We start from the raw sequence: 22,579 nt of genomic DNA on the forward strand, positions 1-22,579 counted from the left end.
GGTATGAAGACCTACATGGCCATACCTGCAGAGATTGTCAACAAGGGATGGCAGGTACAGTACACCCGGTGGAATAATTACTGACCTAATTGTGTGATGATTACCCAGTGAAGCCCCTGTCAGTGACCAAGCCCCCTGTTGAGCTCAGACCCAGTTCAGCTGCCCTGAGCAACGTCACTGTCCTCTCCCAGAGATGGTCCCGCAAACCCCAATACAACAAACTCTACCACCACTATGCACCCTGGTGTTGTCCCACGAAGCTGCAGCCAGGGCCCAGTCCGTCCAATGGACCACCTCAAACCCAGTATCAGTTGTAACCCCAGGGCCTATCAATTGCCAGACTGTAGAGTGGCAGCACAACCCACCCTTGAAATCTCTTGTAGCCCCACACTCTATGGCAGACTCCTGTTGACAGTGGCCTAGCCTCTCAACATCCATGGCAGCAGCAAGTCCCACCCAACAACTGTACTCAAGATCGACAACCTGTAACTCAGCCCCATTGGTCCCAACCCTGCGTAGTGTCAGTCATAAGCCCAATCCACATACTCTCACACACAGACTTAGAGGCATGTCCCTACTAAATGGGCTTTGATGTGAAGTTTGTCACACTATTATGCAAGTCCACATATCTGCAGACTTTCCTTTCTAAGGGACTTGCCAATAGTCTATAGCGGAATTGGTGCCAAAAAAACAAGCGTGGATGGTGAAGGGAGGAAGTCTGCTAGGAATTTTATCAGCATCTGGCTACTGGTGTGTTTCAGCCAACATAGGATTTCCATCCGGTCATGACTTTCCTAACTTTTGGTAGTTTTGCTGAAGTGTATAAATGTAACGTCACAAACAGGAAGTCATCAACTGAGCCAATTAAACTGCAAATGGAACACGAGCTGAAATGGTGATGTGTTGTTTCTGAGCTTTGCTGTCATAATAGTGTGCCCCTTTCCTCCTTTATATACCATTTCAAACCATCATGAACTCTCACACTCAAACTCTACAGCTGTGGCATTAGTCTGTTTAGTGTGCAGGCTTCAGAATGGAGATTGAGATCGGGTGCACGCCCACAAGGGGAAAAATGTGACAAAAACATTTGGAAAGCTGCTTGTCACAGCTCTAATACACTCTTTATTTAATCCAGACAAGAAAACTGCTCCTACTAATTCTAGTACTCTGTCAGATATTTATTTCTTTATCTCGCCAGTCTTGCATCATCCTTTTATTCATGAACTATACTTGAGTATTAATACACGCTCCATTTCATCCACAGATTCAGATCGGCTGTCAAACAGATCGACTGAACTCTCAGGAGTTGAAGAGAGCTCCATGTGTTCATGAGCGATTTCCTATTACGTCAGAGATGATGCAGGTGTGGAACCTGTGGGGGGGACTTATCTACCTGGTGGCCCCGCCCAAAACAAAAGTGGATGGTAAAGAGATAACAGTGCAGATGGCTGTACCTGCACCATATTATAAATTCGGTGAGTGTGTGTTTAAGTGTGTATCCGTGTCATAAAGAGGTAAAGCATTAAGTTGTGAGGGGAAATGAATATCTAGTTCACAATTCAGCCATTTTCCTAAAGCATTGCACATGGTTTGTCTAACTGTTAATCAGATAAACAACATGCGCCACCAAGGTGACTGTGTCATGATGCATTGCTCAGTTTTGAATCCACCCATCCATTGATTCTTTCCAGGTGTGACGACTGCAGCCGAGTGGTCGCTGCTGCGTACAGCTCCCTCACCCTGGGCAGAGCTGGAGTTTGACAACGTCATCCTCACTGTGCTATCAGAGTACATCCGGGACCTGGATCGCCCTGAAGAGCTGGCGGCTCTCTGGAATGACATGATGAAGGCCATTGCTGACCTGGCTGTCATCCCACACAAATTTCCCCGCAAAGAACGCTTTGTGGCAGATGTGCAGATTTCCCACGGTTAGTGTGTGTGTGTCTTTCATGCTGAATATTTCTGCTCCTTTTTATACTGTTCAGAGTCCTGAAGACATGAGGCCTGTCCCAACTCATGGCAGGTAACACGTGGGCATTTTACTTATTGTACTGACGTGCAATTTTTGAGATATTTGTGCTATGCATTTCCCTTTTCTACTACTTATACGTCTGTTTATTCTAGTTTGCATGTGTTTATCAGTCTTATTGACTGGGGGTAGAAACCTTGAATCTTAAAGTTCTGCATTTCAGAGTCCTGTAACATCTGCCAGACAGCAGGAGTACGAAGAGGTGGTGGTGTGATTAGAACGGGCGGTCCCTGATGATGTTGTTGGCCTTTAAAAAGAAAAAAACATCCTTGTTTAAAATGACTAAATGAATGAAGAGTTTTATACCAACACATACTAATATAAGACTTTGCTCTGGTGAGGTTTGCTTGCACTATGTTCCCCCTGCAAAACAGTGGACTCTTAAGGAATCATTACTATAACACTGTTCTTTTCAGGTTGGATGCATGCAGGTTATCCCATCATGGCACATAGTACCTCAGCAGCTGAGCTGGTCAGTGCTGACAACGCTCGGACTAAAGGCATATGGGGCCCCATCCATGAACTGGGACACAACCAGCAGAGGGCCTGCTGGGAGTTCCCCCCAAACACCACAGAGTGTACATGCAACCTGTGGTCAATATATGTGCATGAACAGGTGCTGGGGATGAACAGAGCACAGGTGGAGTAACTCAGTTGTGCTTTGAGATCATTGGCTAAAAACATAGTGTTGAATAGTTCCATGTTTTTATATCCTTAGACAATATAAAACACTTTTTTTGTCATAAGATGAGATACCTTTATTTCACTGGAATGATGGTGTTGAGCAATCAATTCCTCTGGTTCAATGCAGGCTCATCCAGCTGTAACGCCGAAAGAACGACAAAAACGATTGGAGAATTTTGTTAAAGAGGGCAAAAAACCTGACAGCTGGAGCATGTGGGTGGCCCTGGAGACATACATACAGGTAGGACAATAACACTCTGTGCTTGGGCAGCACTGTGTCCTAAAAATGACGGTCTCATTCAACTAAACAGCTTTCTCAACTACATTTTGAGGGAAGGCTAGTTTCTGCTGGATTAGATTTGTGACATGTTACTGATAGGTTTCTAATCAACATATCTTTTCTTTATTTCATTGCTTTACTGTCACTCCTTTTCACCTCACCAGTCATATGTTATATGTTTAACCCAAACCATGATGCTCTCCTCAGCCTGACCTTGTAGTTTTGGTGCCTAAACTTAACCAAGCAGCAAGTGAAAACCAAAAGTAGACAATGAGTGAGAAGGGAACCAATCTATGGATGAAGGTCCGACACAGGACATGAACTCTGGTCTTCTGGGTGAAGCTCCTGTTGGTGATTTATTGCTCCATCCTTCCCTCCTACGTCATTATGCGAAGTTTATAACGCTTTTAAACTGGAGGCAAACTAGAAAATGTAATTGCTGGGAGACGGGGCTGGTTCATGCCACACCTGAGCCAATGTAATTCTTGAAGTATTCAGCAACACACCTGAGTCGGCATTTAAACAGAATCATATCTGTGAACATTCAAAAATAATGCAAATAAAACCAAAATTCTCCACCTCCTTGTAGCGCTTTATTGCTCATTACATATCAGACAGTAACAACGGTAGATTAAAAATTAAAGCATTTTTTCATATTTACGTCTGTCTCCTTCCACGTAGCTCCAGGAAAAGTTTGGCTGGGATGCCTTGAAGAAGGTGTTTGCTGCCTACCACAAGATGAGCAACTTCCCCAAAGACAACCAAGGAAAGATGAACCTGTACGCTGAGACCTTCTCCCAGGCTGTGGGGCAGAACCTGACTGGGTTCTTCAAGGCCTGGGGCTGGCCCATACAAACAGCCACTGAGCAGAAACTGTCCAAGCTGCCTGTCTGGAGCGATCACCCCATGGTCCAGTACAGCTGAGCATCAGACTGCTGCAGACTTCACATAAAATAACGATGCTTGTGCTTACCAACTTGTACCTGTAATGGGGGGATTTACTTAGCTGGCGTTGCTCTCCCTCTGTGTTACTGTCATATTTGAAGTGAAGAACAGAAATAACATACTGCCTCTGACCAGATTCAGATCTTTACTTTAGCATCTGCGTTTTAAATTGACAGCTGATTGTCTTAGAAGGGAGAAGAGCAGGGCACTTGTTCTATTTGTTTACATATTCTGTTTCCAATTCCTTTGCGACATATTTAATTTCAAAGCAATCGTAAAAGTTATGCACGAGAATAGTCTGGTTTTCAGGGTCTTAATATAACAATACTTTTCGGCATGTGTGAGCATTTCTCGTAAACTGCATCTACCATTGGCTTTAATGCTCAGTAATAATTCTTACATGATAGCAGCAATAAGTGAGTCAGGCTTTCTATAATGGACACACCTTTGTTTTCACTGCACGATCTGACTACTGCCAAAGACACAAATAAATATTTACTTTACCTCACTGAGATGTCTTTTTGTTTATCTTTTCATGTTATCTATTTATTAATAAATGCATTTAAATGGCATTAATATGAATGAAAGCTGACGTTTAAGCTTATAAAACTGAACTAACAAATACTGCTAAATGTAAAAACAGAAAAAAAACTATTTCAACATTAAACTTATCACCAGTCACTTTAGTTTGGAGGAGGTACTGCACCAGCTTTCTGCAGGATTATTTGTATGAATGTATGAACACATTTTTCAGTTTTTCAACAACCCAGACACAGATTCTGTCATGTATCTGTAACTGAACTTGTTTGAATATTGATATATGACCTTTAAAAGCTGGATTCTACCTCATCAGCTAATCCACATAGTCCCCTGTTGCTGTGAGACAGACTTAATGCCAGTGCAGCACCTGTAATACCAACGACTTTAGTTGATCTTGTTTGACCGTAACATATTAAAATTGTGTCATGATGTTAACCTTGTTGGAACGTGTCAGAAATGCCATCTACGTGACCTAATTTCATATTCTTCTAGCATTTCTAGGCCAACCCAATTCTGTTTTACCCTGTTAAAATGTATAATGTCACAACCAGTATAACATGTCAGTATATTATGATTGCATATTATTAAATATTTCTATTGCAATACAAAACTGTCAGAGGTTTCTTCTAGAAATGATTAGTTCCCAATGACACCTCAGTGTCTGTATGATGTATAAGTGGTGTGGCATCAACAAATATTGGTCTTTGCCGACTGGATGAACAGGTTTCGTATACAGTCAGGGTGTAGCTCTGTCTCAGTCCTTGTGTATAAGCCATTAGTAAAAACAACAGAGTGTTGACTCAGAGGTTTTGGAATCCAGTCAGTCCAGTTGCACACGATCTTTTAATTCCAGCCTCTGTCACTGGGTTTGCTTGACTTAACTCCTCCTATTATTGTCTTTATCTTTATGAATCTAATCGTCCCTCCTGTTTTGATCTCTTATATAGACTCTTCGTCTTCTTGATATGTGGGAAACTGTTGTAGCACTGTGAAGCAACACAAGCCAAAACCAGCGTAACGTTCAGGTAGAGAACTTTTGCTTTATGTTGCTGTTTGTGGTTAATATCAGTAATTCATGGTCATCAGTATGTAGTCATCAGCTTTAAAATTGTTTCTGAAGTTGTACGTTGATATTTTGTTCTAACTTTGTCGTCATGTCACATAAACAGTGAGCCATTCGCCTTTTTTTGTTGTTGTTGTTCAAATGTCTGTCTGTCTCTCTGTTCCCGCAGGGCAGCCAGACATCAGTCTAAGAACAGCTGTTACAACTTGTGCCAACAAGACTCACATTCAGACTCAGCACAGCTTTCTTTTGCCGTCTACCTTCCTCCTTTATAGCATTACCTCTTCTCATCATGACCAACCAGCCCATCATAGACCACCATGAGGAAGCCTACATGTCCCTGATGAGAGGCTTGAAAGAAGTGGACCTGCGTGGCCCTTACATCCCCAGTGACCTGGTGCTGATTGGAGATCATGCCTTTCCTTTGGTCATGAACAGCCGAGGCCAGGTCCTGATGGCTGCCTCTCTGTATGGCCGTGGACGGATTGTGGTCCTGGGTCACGAGGGCTACCTGACGGCCTTTCCAGCTCTGGTGGAGAACGCTCTGACCTGGCTGAGAGGAGATGGATCTGATAACGTCTCTGTAGGGCTGCACCACAACGTCAAGAGTGTTGCTGATAACCTCGGAAAATCCAGCTTCCAAGCAGAAGTTGTGGGAGCCTATAAGGCCGATCTGGGGGTTGGTGTTTACGTGACGGATGCCTACAGCGTTGGAGCAAACCCGAAGGAACTGGTGGCGTTCATGAAAGCAGGAGGAGGAGTGCTGATAGCTGGACAGGCGTGGCACTGGGCGTCAAGTCACCCGAAGGAGAACACACTGCTTCTGTTTGATGGGAACAAGGTGTCAGGGGTGGCAGGAATCTACTTCTCTGAGCATCAGGGTGAAGCAGAGAACCTGCCTGTCTACCCTCAGATCCCATCCTCCTGGATGTCTGTGGTGTGAGTGCACAGTGTGTTTCTCTTTCTTTTGTATTTGGTTATGAGCTGTAATCTGACAGCAGTTCTCAAAGAGTGACATCCATTAAACAAGGCCACGAGCACAGTTAAAAAAGAACTGTCACCTAATAGTGACAATTCGTTTCTTTTTCCATCTCCCTAAAATACAGAATAGGTAAGGATTTTGAGGACGACTTGGAGTTCTTACTGGCGGGCATTTCAGAGTTTGATCTCCTGAATGGGGTGCTAGCTTCTGAGGCTCTGATCCACGGCCCTCTGGCCTTCCCCATCGGTACCACTGAGGATGGACGAGCGTTTCTGGCAGGAGCCTACTATGGCCAGGGACGGGTTGTTGTGATCACACATGAAGGACTTTTGAGGCGAGAGGTAGGTTGTCAATAATGTTCTGTGTTTTTCTTATTTACAGGAATACAGTATTAATGTTGCTCAGTGTTTTTTATGAAAATGAGACTCGTGTGATTCACATTCCTACACAGTCATCAGATCTCACTCCATCTGAATAGAAGAGATAGAATAGAATAGAAGAGACTTGCAGACACCTTTTTAAGTCATGTTGCATTTAATCTGTTTTCCATCTGTATGTCACAGTTTATTACACTTACCAGAAAGCTTTCTTACTCATTCATTCATTAGATACTGTACAACCTGCAGCAGTTGGCTACCTGTAGTCCAGCCAGCTGTAGCATAGAATTAAACAAATGAACTCAATCAGTCAAATACTTCTTATGTGATGAACAAACCACTCTCTTTGTTGAATAACCATCTTTCTTCACAGACACTGGCTCCATTTTGGAACAACGCCATTCGCTGGCTGGATGAAGGCCGGAATGGGGTTGTTGGTGTGGTGCCAGACCTCCATGATGCCTTCAACCTCTTCCACAAGTCAGGCTTTAATTGTGAAAAGACCCACTTCAAGGAAGACCTGAGTGTGTTTGTGTGCACAGCGTACAGCAATGACCATGTTCAGGAAATCCAAAACTTTGTGGCAGAGGGAGGAGGCCTGCTGATTGGTGGACATGCCTGGTACTGGGCACAGACACACCTCGGGCAAAACCCAATGACAGAGTTCTCAGGTATGATGGTGTGGCACAACTTATTATTCCAATTTACACCAGCACACACACATTGGCAAGAACTTTGATTGCTAGTTAGTAATGACACTCACCAGGGACAACAATGAACTGCCACAGTGGTTTGACTTTAAGTGAAGATTTGCAGTCACAAATCTAAGCGCAGTTTCAGAAAATAGGCTCAGGAAAAGACAGGTCACTAGAAAAAAGAAACTGGAGAAAAGTCATGGCTCGTGCCTCCATCCACACAAGATTGGGTACTACAGAATCACTACATGGAGGTTCATACAATATAGTATGAGGGTAAGACCTCAGTATTCTTCAAGTAAAGTTCCTGTTGGATCCCACCTCTAAGTGTTTGCTTACTGACAGAAGCAGAATTTATCTTCACTGGATCACCAGTAAAAAAACAGAGTCAACAAGCAGCTAAATTAAAAAGGAAATCCTGGACTGGGATTAAGAACTCACAGGAAAGCTGGCAGGCGAGATTCTGGTTCTGGTAAAAGCAAAAAGAAGAAAGAGGAAGACACAGACGTGCCCAAACTAACAAAAGATGATAGATGTTTCCACCAGATTTGGGCTTGGGCATCAGTCCAATCGTCTTTCAACCGTACAGCACAAAGCTCAAGTCAGCCTCCTTGCATTATGTTTCAGGGAACAAGATCCTGAACAAAATGGGCTTGAGTCTGCTGGGGAAGACGATCGGGGAAGGGTCCTACAAGGCCCCTGTACCCAGCCAGGCCATTAAAGACAGCTACCACTTCCGCCACCTTTTACATCGCTTTGCTGGCCATGTGTCCGAGGGACAGGAACTTACAGCGCATGAAGAGGAATGCCTTAAAAAGCTGGGTGGGGACTGTGCCAACTACCTGCACATGAAGGCTCATGGCTGCTCCTCCTACACACAGGTGGTGTCCACGCTCACTGACATCTTAAAGAAGTCTGGCATGCCACAGGTAGGCAGGGAATGACATGCTCTTTCGTGATATCTTAGATTCAGTTACCATTAGTCAAAGCATATGTTGAAAATGCAATAACCACCGCAGTAATACAAGCAACTGTACGATTGGAGCAATGCTACCAATATTACCATCCTCTATATGCCTGAGGTCTAACGTGGTTCCGTAACATTCACCATTGTTTTGAAGGTGAGCGACACCTGCCCTGCGAAGAGTCCCAGAGACCACCTCCTGCTCAATGTGGGGGCAGAGGTGTATAAGGTTTGCCCAGATCCTGACGAATTGCTGCCCTACCTCATCAAGAACAACCCACTGATGCCAGTTGTCTACAACCACAGAGTCAAGATTGACGTCAACACAGCAGGTCAGATCTCATTGTTGTGGGCAAATAGGGGAACTTTTACTGAGTCCAACTCCTATATAATATGTGCACACCTTTTCATGAGTAATGTTTGTGCTTTTACATGATATTAATCTATACACCTCACTGTAGCGGTGATATGTATAATATTTAGTATTTCTACATGTAAAGATCGCAGATTATAACGTCTGATGTCGTGTTTGTGTGTCAGAGCGGGAGGAGTGGGTCAGCACTGGACTCTACCTGTCCCATGGTATGAAGACCTACATGGCCATACCTGCAGAGATTGTCAACAAGGGATGGCAGGTACAAAGCCTACAAACTAAATCAATGTTACTGGGTCACTGTTAGACACGGTACCTGCAAAACTAAAATGGGCTTCATTGGGTTAATTGGTGCTACAGACGCAGTAAGACCAATAATTATCACTATGCATAAGAAAACATAGCTAACACGCCATCTTTCTATCTGCTGTATATTTCCTGCCGGACATCATGTGACTCAAACATCTATGCTGCACTTTTTATCTTCCATGTGTTTCTCAGATTCAGATCGGCTGTCAAACAGATCAGCTGCATGCCGAAGAGTTGAAGAGAGCTCCATGTGTTCATGAGCGAATTCCCGTTACCTCAGAGATGATGCAGGTGTGGAACCTGTGGGGGGGACTCATCTACCTGGTGGCCCCGCCCAAAACACAAGTGAAGGGGTTGGAGGCGACAGTGCAGATGGCTGTACCTGCACCGTATTATAAATCTGGTGAGTGTGTCGTGGATGGTATTGGAGGAGGTGAACGATCACAGGCAGGCAGGCGAGTATAGTGACAGATGGGCAGCATTCACCTAGAACAGTTAAGGTGGCACAAACAGGAGTCCATATCATAAAGAGCACGGAAATTAACAACAACCTGGTCGGGAGTCAGTGGAGGCTGCTAGCATAAATACAGGCGGGGAAGGCAGGCAACCTGGGACAGGTGTGTGAAAGACCATATGGGGCCATAAGTAGATAAATGTGGGAGTCAGGTGACTACACAAGATAGAAAATCTGAGGACATCTGGTGGACAGATGGAGAATGGCAGCAACTGTGGGGAAAAATAATAACACGTACTGCAGGGGGTGATGATGAGGTTGGGAAAAGGTGAAGACAGGTGAAGTTAAGCACGACTTCTGGTCAATTCAGGAATGCCATGAACCTGAGTGAGAAGAGATTAGTAGTGGGAAAACATACTAAATGAATGAAGGCATGGCAACATATCTGTGAACCCATTAGTAAATTTGTTCGTCCACTGGTGGTGCATGTAATACAGGCATTTACGTCTGAAGACAGAAGATTTATTTCACACTCCAACCATGCAGCATGTTCTCAGAGTTCACAAATCTAGACTCTGTTTTGAATACACACTTGCAATATGTTTATCTTTCTTCAGGTGTGACGACTGCAGCCGAGTGGTCACTGCTGCGTACAGCTCCCTCACCCTGGGCAGAGCTGGAGTTCGACAACATCATCCTCACTGTGCCGTCAGATGTTGTGCGGGACCTGGATCGCCCTGATGAGTTGGCGGCTCTCTGGAATGACATGATGAAGGGCATTGCTGACCTGGCTGTCATCCCACACAAATTTCCCCGCAAAGAACGCTTTGTAACTGATGTGCAGATTTCCCACGGTTAGTGTGTTTGGCTGTGATCCTGTAGAGAAATGCCTGATTTACTCAAAGTTGCACAACTTCTCAGTAAAAGTTAGTTATTGAAAGAGAAGTTTTGCGTTGACTTCATGCACCAATCAGCCACAGCATTAAAACCAGTGGCAGGTGAAGTGAAACATAATCACAGTTATAATCATCTTTATTTGTAGATTAGTTTAAAAAAAAAAACCTTCACAGTGTTAGACAGGTAGTTTAAAGGCTGTGGCTGATCCATGAACATCACAGATTTACATATGTTCAGAACTGTTCTTCTGTTTTTATTCTATCCAGGCTGGATGCATGCAGGTTACCCTATCATGACACACAGGTGCACAGCAGCTGAGCTGGTCAGCGTTGACCATGCTAGGACTAAAGGCCTGTGGGGCCCCATCCATGAACTGGGACACAACCAGCAGAGGGCCAGCTGGGAGTTCCCCCCAAACACCACAGAGTGTACATGCAACCTGTGGTCAATGTATGTGCATGAACAGGTGCTGGGGATGAACGGGGCACAGGTGGAGTAACTCATTTCTGTAGAAATGTGATCACACTGTTTTACCATCAAGTCATTCCCCCGGATCAGCATTACAGCATGATGAGTGTCATGTGTTGACTCTAGGCTGAATGTGCTATGGAACCAACAAATAGGAGATCTCGTACAGAGGAATACGTTAAGGGAGGCAAGCAGTTCAACAAGTGGGATACATTTGTGGCCCTGGAGACTTACATGCAGGTGAGAGAGAACTGGTGTATGTGTGATTACTAAGAGGCTATACCTGTGCCACACATTTAGACGCTAGACTAATGATTGTCTTAATTCTTCTTTTTATTAGACTCGTAAAACTAGTGGGACAAAAATGTGTAATGTTGCCTGACATGCATCTAAGGACAGATTTGGAAGACGATGTTTTTACCTGATTCAAGGATAGTAAACCTCATTTAGACAGGATTAATACTCCTCTTCACATTTATCTTTGCCTCTGTCTCCTTCCACGTAGCTCCAGGAGAAGTTTGGCTGGGATGCCTTTAAGAAGGTGTTTGCTGCCTACCACAAGATGAGTAACTTCCCCAGTGACAACCAAGGAAAGATGAACCTGTACGCTGAGACCTTCTCCCAGGCTGTGGGGAAGAACCTAGCTGGGTTCTTCAAGGCCTGGGGCTGGCCCATACAAACAGCCACTGAGGAGAAACTCTCCAAGCTGCCTGTCTGGAGCGATCACCCCATGGTCCAGTACAGCTGAACATCAGACTGCTGCTATTTAAAGGAAAGGCTTCTCTGTAGCTGCTGCTCAGCTCTGGAATCGCCTGCCAGAGGCCGAATGTGTTGATGTTTTCAGAAGTGCCTCAAGACCTCCTTCAGTTCTGTAGCGTTTGATTGTATTTCACCCGATTTTCCTTTTAAACTGATTCCTTGGGTTTTGAAATGTGTTTAAACCTGTGTTCTATTTTAGTCTTGTTGTATTTCCACAACCCAACTCTTATTGTGTGTGTCTTGTGTGGTGTGCAAACTGTATGTGTTTGTAAAGCATTTTGGGATAAAGCCTGTTTAGCCTTTTAAAGTCCTAAATGCAATATACTTGAAAGTAGATTTTACTGCAGTTGTATTTAATGGTAAATGTCCCACCTTGTTTTGATGTAGAAAAAAGAGACAGTAGTGACACAGCTGTCTGTGGAGCTTTTGAACTCTTCAACTTCATTTGTAAAGAACTATTCACTCTAGTGAACATGATCGTGTTAAAGGGAGATACACAGTTTGGAATTAATCAGTTCTCTCGTACAGATACACCAGTTTGTATACATAAGGGTAAAAACCTAAAGGTCATCAATGAGACACAATATTAAGAGAATATTTGAATTAGTACCTGCGCTGCCTGTGAATGCTGACTTGGCATTATAACCCTTCTACTTTGACAGAAGTGTTGATGACACTATTATGGATCAGAGCGGTCATTCCTTCCCCTAATGTTAACACCACATTGAACAATAAGTGATTTGAGAGGTGGTTACAGGATGAACAATACGCTTGATAGTTGTGTTTCTTAATATTTACTGTCACTGGAATAGATCACTGTCCTTATTTCATCAGCTGCAGTCGTTGTGTAAAAGCTCCTCTCCTGGTGAAGTGAAGAACCTCTGATAGGTTGCTTCCAGTTCACTCAGGGGGAGCTTCTTCACTTTCTCACTTTCTCTATGTCTTATCGGGGTTGTATCCATTGTGCCGCCCTGGTTATCTGTTTTACTTTAACAGCTTTTTTCAAAGCTCCACCGCTCATCTCAAGTCGTCCATCACTACCACAGTTCCAGCAGGAAGTTATTTAAAAGGTACATGGCTTCTTTACACATCCAGCACTGGAGCGACGTGATGTTTCAGTTGTGTTTCTGTCCACCTGACAAATATAAATACAACTCTCACAACCCTGGGTTTGTCTTTGATCAGCATTTCTGTTGCCCTCACTGCTAAATGCTCTGCTATATTAACCACTACAGTAGCACAAAACAGCTGCGGCTGAAAAACTACAAGAATGGTGAAAGTTCACTTACAACGAGGACAGCTTAATGGGAGCTGGGATTCACTATAAAGCTGTGTGAAGCTGAGGAGAGCTGCAGATTTCAGTGATAATTCTCTGTACATTCGCCAGTCAGTGAACCAGTCATTTTTACTGTAAAAATATTGTGAAGCTGCTCCATGTATTGAGTTGTGCGCTGCCCAAACAGCAGAGATTCAGCTACAGTTAAAAGGTGCAATATATATTTTCATAGTTTAAAACTGAATGTGGATGTTACGGCACATGATCAGGTTTGACTGCACAATGTTTATTTCATAGTTATCCACAACAAAGTCAGGGAATAATGCAGCGCTCTACAGTTAAACAACAGCTGACAGAACCACCTGATGATTTTAATGTTCTGCTGAATTTATTTGCAGGCTGACAGGCTTGAATGGCTGCTGGCAGTTTGATGATTTGTTCAGTTTGCAAAATGATAAGTCAGACTTATAATTGATACCACACATGAGAGACAAATATAAAGCTTTAAACTCTAAGTAGGCAAATGAAAACTGCATATACTGGCTTTGCTATTAGCTCCACCAAGGAGGTTATGTTTTAGCCTGTGTTTATCTGTTTGTTTGTTCATTAGCCAGACAACTCCAGAAGTTCTTCTGTTCTGAAATTTTCAGGAAATGTTGATAATGGCACAATGAACACATGGTTACATTTTGGTGAATTTCTCATTGGGCTGCAAGGTGGCGCAGTTGGTAGCACTGTTGCCTTGCAGCTAGGTTAATTGGTGATTCTAAATTGTCCGTAGTGAATGAATGTGTGCTTGGTTGTCTGTCTCTAAGTGTGGCCCTGCGGTGGACTGGTTGCCTGTCCTTCACCTGCCTTCACCCTAAGTCAGCTGGGATAGACTCCAGCCCAACCGCCACCCTGGTGAGGATTGAACAGTGTATAGATAATGGATGGATGGATGGATGGATGGATGGATGGATGGATGATTTTCTCATAGAACAGTAAATACTGTCACAGCAATGTTGTCCTTGTGCCGTTTGTCCACTAGATGGAGCTCTGACTCCATTCAGTCCTTCAGTCCTCACCGCTGTCTTCTCAGTAGTACAGGAGTAAACTACAGCCAGGCAGTGTTACAGGAGTGGGCTGAGCGGAGCTACTGACAGATAAGTTCAGAACCACACTGTGACACTAACAATGACTTAGCATGTCTCCTGGTTCACTTTAACTCTCTTTGCCATGTGTCAGGACCACTGACGTGTGCTTCGTTGCATCTGTCATGCTTTTCATTGCTAAAATTGTGCTACCCTAGCCTAAGTTACTCCCTGTGTGTTTATGTTAGCAATAACATGACTGTAGTTTTACCAACCTAGCATATTGTTAGCTAACAGCTTAAAGCCAGTCAGGAACTGCAGAAATACCGTCATTGTACAAAATATTGTAGAGTACAGATGGACCATTCATCACTTTGTCAGCTTGCTATCAGTGATATCAATGTTCATTCAAATGCTAAAGCTATGTTCTGATTATCCATGAATCTAACAGTGTAGATAAAATGAATGCAGGACTTTAACATTGGCTGGAAATCACAATATGGTGGAAATGAGCTGCTTGGCGGAGGTCTGCGCTCTCAGGGGGCTTGTCTCGTTAATTATACTGGATGTGTTTCTGTAATGACTTTCTGTCGACTACAGCGCTGAACGAAGGCGGCTAACGCTAGCTAGCTTAGGCCAGTGTTAGCGAAACGGTGGGTAAATCATAGACTGGAGCTTTAAAATCTTAACATGAGGCACGTTCATGTCGTCTTCTTCTTGTTCAGGATTTAAATGTGTGTCATTTGAGCTCTGTGGTTGAAGGACAACATTTGAGTAACTGAAGGACTCTGTGCAGCTTAATGAGCCTCGTGTACATTCAGAGGTCAATGTCACCACCACATGTCAATAAATGTGTTCTATATTGTATTCAGTGTGTTTAAAGTGTGAGATGGTGGACGTGTTGGTTCGTTAACATTGAACTCTATGAGGAGTTTCAGGCAGTGAAGTGAAGCAGCACCAACCGACGTTCTAGAACGTTCCGTGTGGTGACGTCACAAAGCTGCTCCACAACCTTCCGCTTCTAGGGGACAAAATAGTGCAAACCAACTGAGACACAGTACACATGATTTTCCTGACAGAGAGAGCTGCCACCATGTTGTACTGCACAAGGAAGGTTTGTTTCACAGATATTCACAGTTATTTACGCTGTTTCAGACCTTGTTCCTCTAAGACTGTGGCGTTTCTCTGCTTCTCTGATGAGATTTCCTGCAGTTACTCTGGTCTGTGAGGCCAGTTTACATCAGCAAACGATCTTTATTTGCTAATTTATGTTATATTTTTGCCCTTTTTCTGATTGTGATCAGAACACACAAGTCGCTAGCGAACCAGTGGAGGGAGATCAGAGCAGACAGCGCCCCACTTTGGATGAGAGGTAATGACGAACACAGAAAAACCAGTAAAAACTAAAGGAGGAATGATGGGCTTAGGTTTATGGAGGTGTTTTTTTACACAGTAGTAAACTAAAAAATGTGTTTTATTACACAGTTATGTGTCTATATGCTTTTTAACTTTTTGTTATATAATTCAATACTGCAGCAATCAGTGAAAGCAGCACATTCACAAAAACATATCTGCATGAGGACAAGATCAAGTAAATTCACTAATTTAGATGAACATTTTTAAGATGCAACCTTTATTTGGATGGGTTGGGTTGACATAACGATGACGGTAATTACTAAACATTAATATTATGTGTAATTTGAAATCATATTTATGTTCACAATTTAAAGTCCTAGTAAACGTAGTGGACAGTAGCTGTGGTCGAAATCACCCACTCACTCCCTACTACCTATATAGTGCACTATATAGGGAGCACCTCGGCAAAGTATCATTTCAGACACTACTCGAGCTATTAACTACGTCGCTCGCTAGCCGCGATTTGTGCTGCAACAGCGTAGTACAAACACATCAAATTAACAGTTTATTGCGTAGCTAAGAAATCAAATTAAATCCAGTTTATTGTCATTTTGCTGTACATACCAGATGAGAGAGCGTTTCTTCAGGATCCAGTAACTAAAAGCAATTTAACTAAAGTGGTGTTGTATGTCCAAATCACAACCGAGCGCCACAATTTTAGCGACGTTCACTATCCAGGTAAAATAAAATGTAACAAAACAAACGGGAATTTTTCCACGCTCTCGTTCATCTCCATTTCCATTTCCTTTCGCGCAATGCATGACGGTCCATATTGCTCAGTTAGTAACCATCGGCTGTACACTACTTTTTACGGTGCATTGTGGGATATTTTGAGTGCACTATGTAGTGGATGAAATTTACCGCTGAGAATTCGAACAACACTACAAAATGGCGTGCACCCTATATAGTGCTCTATGTAGGGCATAGGGAGGGATTTCAGACACAGCTAGTTTCTGCTGGTTGGGGTCGTTTGTTAGAACCTATAGGCTGAACAAGATGTCTCTGACTAATAAATTCCTCTGAAGCAATGAGTTTAGGAAAATTTTGTGATGTGACCAGTAGTGGACTCATGTACGGAGTTCAGATGACAGTTAATGAAATATGTTGTTCTACAACTCGTAGCTAAAAGTCGATATTCAGCAGTAATTTGTCCACGTTTCCCTTCAGTTGATCAACTCGTGGATAAGAATGATAAAGTTTCATCTGTTCAGCAAGAGAGAGCTTCTCATGATTCATTATACTTTGTGGGCAAATTTAAGATAAAATTAAACAGAAGATTCAAATGTTGTGGGTGGAAATACACAAAATGTGTTTTAATTCTGTTGCTGAATATTTTCTTAAAAGCTAATACATTAACAAAAAAAAACATGAAAAAGCCAACAACTACTGAAGACAATCTGATTGGAGCAGGTATTATTTTAAAAGGTTTCTCAACTTCAAAACTTGTGATCATAATTGTGGCATGTGAGTACTGTTAGATAACGTAGTGAAACTGTGTGGAACGAGTTAAGTGTACTCATCTTACAGACTCAGGAGGTAAATAAAGTAAAACTAGTTAAGAAAATCAAAGTGAAGCAACATAATTATTCAAATGTTTGTCATCTAAACGCCCCCTGCTACCAGTCTTTGAATAATTAAAATTAAAAATATCTGATTGTAGCGAGGAAAAGCTGATTCCCCCAAACTCAGTGTAGTTTGTTGCTTTAACATAATTTTATAGAAGTTGTCTGATGGCTAATGAATGAATTGTTGTGTTGAGCCCAAACATTACGTTCAGAGTGTGTGAGAAGATGGTTAAAGTAATATCTGTTCTTTATGATAACAAGCAAATGCACCACAGCAGCTTTAAAGCTTTTTAAAGTTTGTTCAAGTGAACCTCTGATGTTGGAATCTGGGAAACTTCCTGGACTGTGCTCCTCATGTGTGCTTCTTGATTTGTTTGGTTGAAGCCTGTGACAACACACGGAGTATTTAATGCTTTAAAACAAGTTAATTTTCATTTAAGAGTTCTGATTAAAGTCTGATTTGTTTCAAACACAAGGTCATGATAGAATAAGCGGCCATGTTTCTGTTTGTCACCAGAGTCACCATGTCAGGAGCTCCAGCTGACAAGACCTTAGGAGAAAACTCCAAGGAGAAAACTCCTTGGTGGTACAAGCTGTTTGGTCAACTCCAGGTGTGTTTAAGGAGGAATGTCAGTGCTTTACATGATCATTTTACACGTTTGAAACATTAGTATTCAGACACAAAACATGTTTTTACTTTAACTCTGCAGAAAAAGAGCGAAAGTTCATCATCCTCTGTGGAAGAGCAGCAGCAAAGGTAAGAAAGTCAGTGCCAGTAGTGTCACTGTGGACTCAAGCCTTTATCCTAGAGACACATTCATCCTCTGAGCTGACTGATCAACAGTTCAAACTCAGTCAGCAGCAGAATTAGCAGCTGTGTTTGTCTGCAGAGTCGCCTCCTCCGATGGTGCAGCGTCCACCACAGCGCCCCCTCCTGAGCAGCCGAAGGAGACGGAGACGGAGGAAAAGAAAACAGAGAAGACAGAGATAAAGACGACAGAGATAAAGAAGACAGACAAGGGAGGGAAAAAAACTGAGACAGAAAAGAAGAAACCAGAGAAGAAGAAGAAGAAGACTTTCTGGAGCCTGTTTAACTTCTTCAGGGTCTGTTCACCAGTTTCAGTCCTTCACGTTAACCAGTTATTTACCAGTCTAGACTTGAATGTTGTCTTCTGAAGCGTTGGTGCCAGTTGCTGCTCTGTTGTATTATTCAACCCTTCATGCTTGTTTTTCCTCCAACAGGGATGCTATGGCGTGAGTCCGGATTATGATGAAGACCTCCAGGAAGATGACAGAAGGTAACCAGACATCATTTCACTGTGTTGATCTGTGTTCTCTTATCTCCTGATCAAAGTGTTCAGCTTCTGTGTGCTGCATCACATCCTCAAATGTAAAAGACTTTTCTGAGCGTTTTCTCTGCTGGACATGTGATCACTGAAACAGTTCTGATGAGGGTCTTATTTAATTCCCTCATTGTCAGACTTTTACTGACATTTGATGACTGAGTTGATTTCTTCTGTTGAATTCTGCTGTTGGTCATGAAGTTTTACAAAAGTTAATCAAATGAAACATTTGATTCCTCGTCGCAGCCCTGTTAAAGCTAAGGAGGCGACTCAGCAGCGCCACAGCTGCGTCCAAGTGATGGTGTCTGAAGGGCTGACAGAACCAGAAGACGCTGCACCAAGAGAGACCCAAGCACACAGCATCAGGGACAAGCAGGTCTGCAGGCTGGGGTGAGCAGATCACACAGGAACACCACAAACGCACACATATCAAACCTCGTTTCAGGAAACTGGTTCCCATTTCAGTAGAGTCCGCCCCAGTTTGTGACTTGTCGCTGAAGATCATGATGTGGACGTGTGACGTGACTTTTTGTGTTTGTGTGTCAGGTTTCCCAACCCGTCCCAGATCTGCTACATGAACTCCAGCCTCCAGAGTCTGCTGACGCTCACAGACTTCATCCAGGACTTCAGATCCCAGGAGCAGGTTTGGAAGTTATGTCCAAACGCCAAGATGATGAGGTGCAACAATACACACACACAGATACACACCAACACACATACATGAAAACAGTTAACCTCCAGGTTCTCCACCATCCTGGCGGCCAACATGAAGCCTCAACCACCATCTTTCTTCTTCCTCTGCAGCTGTTTTATGGACATTGTGAGACGTCGCAGGTCCAAAGATGCCCGCAAGAAATGCCGGGCCCTCTTGTCCTTCAAGAGGGCCATCTCTGTCATGGTTCCTGAGTTTGAGGACCACAGACAGAAAGTGAGTCGGCAGTTTTTTTATGGTGTCATGTTTCGTCGCCTGCAGAGTTTCTGATCTGTGCATCAAATCAAATGTGTGCTTTTGTTCAGGGAGCCCACGAGTTCCTCACAGCTGTCTTGGAGCAGATGAGGAGTCTGGCTTCATCGCTGCAGCTAAACGCAAACGTCTTGGGGAAAACTTACACTTGCCCCGTGGAGAGAAACCTGGTGTTCAAGATGCAGAACACCAGGACATGCAAAAGGTGAAACCACACAGAAAAATCCATCTTGACCTCCTTCTCGTATTCTGACGTGTCGTCGTGTGTTGGTTGATCACTGATGACGTTTCTGCAGCAGCAGGTCTTTTCTTGTATCTTTACGTCTGTTGTTCCTTTGATGTTCAGCTGCAGGGCTCAGTCCATCAGAGAGGAGGAGTTCACCAACCTCTCTCTGGATCTAATTCCTCATGCTTCAGTCCAGGAGATGCTCCAGAAATACCAGATGGTAAGAACCCTGTGTGTTTTCATTCTTTCATATCAGCACTGACTGACATGAAGCCTCATGGAACCAACAGAAATCAGTCAGTCAGTCAGTGGCTGTGTTTTAATGACTGTGTGTGTGTGTGTGTTGTGTTGGTTTGTTGCACTGTACATAACTGACAGCATGTTGTTCCTGCAGGAGACTGAGGTAGAGTACAGATGTGAGTGTGGCGGAACCGCTTCAGGCCAGCGGTCCACGTTCCTGACGCTGCCAAAGTAAGTGACAACACATCCATGACTGGCTGCGCTGACTTTATGTTTTTCTACCAACCATTTTCAAACGTCCGCTGTACAGTCTGAGACTCTCAGATGTGTTTTTACAGCAGACTCAGGCAGCAAGTAGTTATTGTTCAATATATATTAATCAGTCCATCATGTCTGCATTCATTTTCTTTTACTCTTTTTTTCCTGTCTACAGGTTCCTGATGTTACACCTGAAGAGGTACAAATTCAACTGGCTCCTACAGCTGGTGAAGCTGAACCACCCCATCGACCTCTTCAGGGAGCTGATGGTGTCCTCCAGCCAGGTAAAAATAGCTCACCTGAGAACAAAAAGGAAAGATGTGGGCGATGTGTGTTGGTGCTAGAAATGTGTGTTTGTGTGTGTGTGCGTGTGTGTGTCTGTGCATGTGTGTGTGTGTGTGTGTGTGTGTGACGCTAACTGTTGTTATCTGTGGTTCTTCTCAGGCTGAGGGTCAGTACAGCCTGGTTAGTGTCATCAGCCACTTAGGCTTTGGAGGGAAATCAGGTAAGACAACATCAGAGGAGGCTGTAGACGTTCTCAAATTATGACATTTTCCAGGAACATGAATGCCATATTTCCATCCTTACTTCTGCAGTTATCTGCTGCTCTTTTGATTACATAAAATGGAGCTAAGTTTCTGGAAGCTTGTTGAAACTGTTTCTCTAAATTTGGACGGAAACTGTTCTTCTCCTCAGTTACATTTTCTAACCTTCAGTTCATGTTGGGACACCTGATGTAACAGTGATTCTTCTCCTGTTAGGACACTACATCAGTGATGGGGTGCATCCCAGCAAGTCGCTGGATGACCCAGCTGACTGCTGGCTGAACTACGATGATGCCCATGTCACCAAGACGACGGGATCATTGGTTTGTAAGAAGCGTCAGAAAACAGCGTACATCCTCTTCTACGTGAGACGGGTAAGAAAACAACACTTTGACACCCTGAAGTCAAACAGACGTCACGTAAACTGTGACGCCATTTAAATGGTTTGTTTCCCCACACACTGAGACCACAGATGTTTTTATGTCTGATTTCAGATGTAGGCCACACGGGGGAATGCTGGGACCTGCCCAGGGTGTGCTGCTGGGGCAAAATCAGCACAGGAGGAGAGGCCTGAACTCAGGCTCAGGAGGACGATCCAGTCCAGTCCAGGTAAGTCGCCATGGAGACAGGTAAGTCTATTGCCTGTGATTGTCCTGCTGCGTTGCAGCTGGTGAGGGTGAAGCTGGAGGGTTAAGGAGGATCAGCAGATTGTAAGCCCATGGTGGACGGCCTGCACAAACCAACCAAGATGGCAGATCAGCAGTTTGTCCTGTTACTGGAGCAGCAGGAGGTCAACCGGCCCTCCAGAGTAAGGACCACCCCACAGAGCCAGGGTCCTCTTGAGGTTCTTCCTGTTATCAGGAAGTTGGCCAGTGTCTCTCCTTGTTGAGGTAAGAGGACGCACTGTGACACCCTGTGCTGAATTCAAACAGACGGCCTATTCATTCTCTGTTGAAGCTACTTGTTTCACCTCGCAGTGAGACCACACATGTCTGATTTTCCATGTAGGCCACACTGGGAATGGTGGGACTTATCCATGTGCTTCTCTTTCCAAACCAGCAGAGGAGGACAGATCTGAACTCAGGCTGAACTGGATCGATATAGAGGACGATCCAGTTCAAGTAAGTCACCATGGAGATAAAGTCCAATTCTCACTTTACACACCTGCGTCCACAAGAGTACATGAAACGTAAGATTTGTCATCCACCCAAATCTGTGAGGATCCACACAGACCATCAGCCCAAAATTTGTGACCTTGCGGACTTTTAGCGGTGCAAGTGTGCCAACTACACCTGTACCAGAAAAACAAGTGGTGCTGAAAACAAATGTTTGGTGAGAGGGGAGAATGTCCGAGGAGATTCTCAGCCCTCCACACCTTTATAAATCGTCATGCACACGTATTCGGGTGGATGGAAAATTCACATTACGTGTACCCTTGTGGACGCAGAAAGCATGAATAAGCTTTAAGTTTCTACTCTCTGTTGTTGTGCTGCAGGTGAAGCTGGGCGTTTGGTTCAGAACAGCAGCTAGTCCTGTGGCCTGGAGCAGCAGGAGGTCCCTCAGCCCTTAGGAGGAAGGGTCCCCCCAGAGAGCCTGGTTCCTCCCGAGGTTTCTTCCTGTTTCAGGGAGTTTTTCCTCGCCACTGTCGCCCCGTAACAACTCACGTGCCTCTATCATTGGCCTAATCTGGCACTAGATTGAACTATCAGTGACAAATTTAATGTCAGAATCAGAATCAGAATCAGCTTTAATGGCCAAGTATGTACACAATATACATGGAATTTGGTCACCCTAGGAATTAGCAAGGAAAAGAATAATAATGAAGTAAAATAACTATAGAAAGAAAAAAATAAT

At 43.7% G+C, this 22,579-nt stretch overlaps 2 protein-coding genes across 4 annotated transcripts in view; both read left to right on the forward strand.

The window, feature by feature from the left end:
* The window catches only part of zgc:162193 (TRPM8 channel-associated factor homolog), a 19,219-nt gene extending 6,232 nt beyond the window's left edge, over positions 1–12,987 (forward strand). For 2 of the 3 annotated variants that reach the window (XM_008298470.1, XM_008298471.1), the window contains exons 6-13: positions 8,223–8,524; positions 8,717–8,891; positions 9,100–9,194; positions 9,434–9,644; positions 10,313–10,549; positions 10,859–11,082; positions 11,187–11,300; positions 11,566–12,987. In XM_008298470.1, coding sequence (XP_008296692.1) covers positions 8,223–8,524; positions 8,717–8,891; positions 9,100–9,194; positions 9,434–9,644; positions 10,313–10,549; positions 10,859–11,082; positions 11,187–11,300; positions 11,566–11,808 — 1,601 coding nt within the window. In that variant the 3' untranslated portion in view covers positions 11,809–12,987. Of the gene's footprint in view, positions 1–5,803; positions 6,481–6,647; positions 6,865–7,273; positions 7,572–8,222; positions 8,525–8,716; positions 8,892–9,099; positions 9,195–9,433; positions 9,645–10,312; positions 10,550–10,858; positions 11,083–11,186; positions 11,301–11,565 lie in introns of those variants that run through there. The other variant, XM_008298469.1, reaches the window with a different exon arrangement.
* Positions 7–2,280, forward strand: LOC103369695 (protein FAM115-like). The gene is made up of 4 exons (XM_008298472.1): positions 7–54; positions 1,265–1,475; positions 1,692–1,928; positions 2,193–2,280. Exons 1-4 carry the CDS (start codon positions 16–18, stop codon positions 2,261–2,263), a joined length of 558 nt encoding a protein of 185 aa, XP_008296694.1. The 5' UTR covers positions 7–15; the 3' UTR covers positions 2,264–2,280.
* Positions 12,988–22,579: the final 9,592 nt, after the last annotated feature.

The sequence above is a fragment of the Stegastes partitus genome, unplaced genomic scaffold, assembly GCF_000690725.1.
Source record: "Stegastes partitus isolate 25-593 unplaced genomic scaffold, Stegastes_partitus-1.0.2 Scaffold1319, whole genome shotgun sequence".
Taxonomy (NCBI): Eukaryota; Metazoa; Chordata; class Actinopteri; family Pomacentridae; genus Stegastes; species Stegastes partitus.

Excerpts from the sequence above, each read along its gene's own strand:
- LOC103369695 (XM_008298472.1), top strand. The coding sequence starts at position 16 with ATGGCCATACCTGCAGAGATTGTCAACAAGGGATGGCAG. Across the intron at positions 55-1,264 it reads TTGTCAACAAGGGATGGCAG|ATTCAGATCGGCTGTCAAAC; the intron begins GTACAGTACACC and ends TTTCATCCACAG. Across the intron at positions 1,476-1,691 it reads TGCACCATATTATAAATTCG|GTGTGACGACTGCAGCCGAG; the intron begins GTGAGTGTGTGT and ends GATTCTTTCCAG.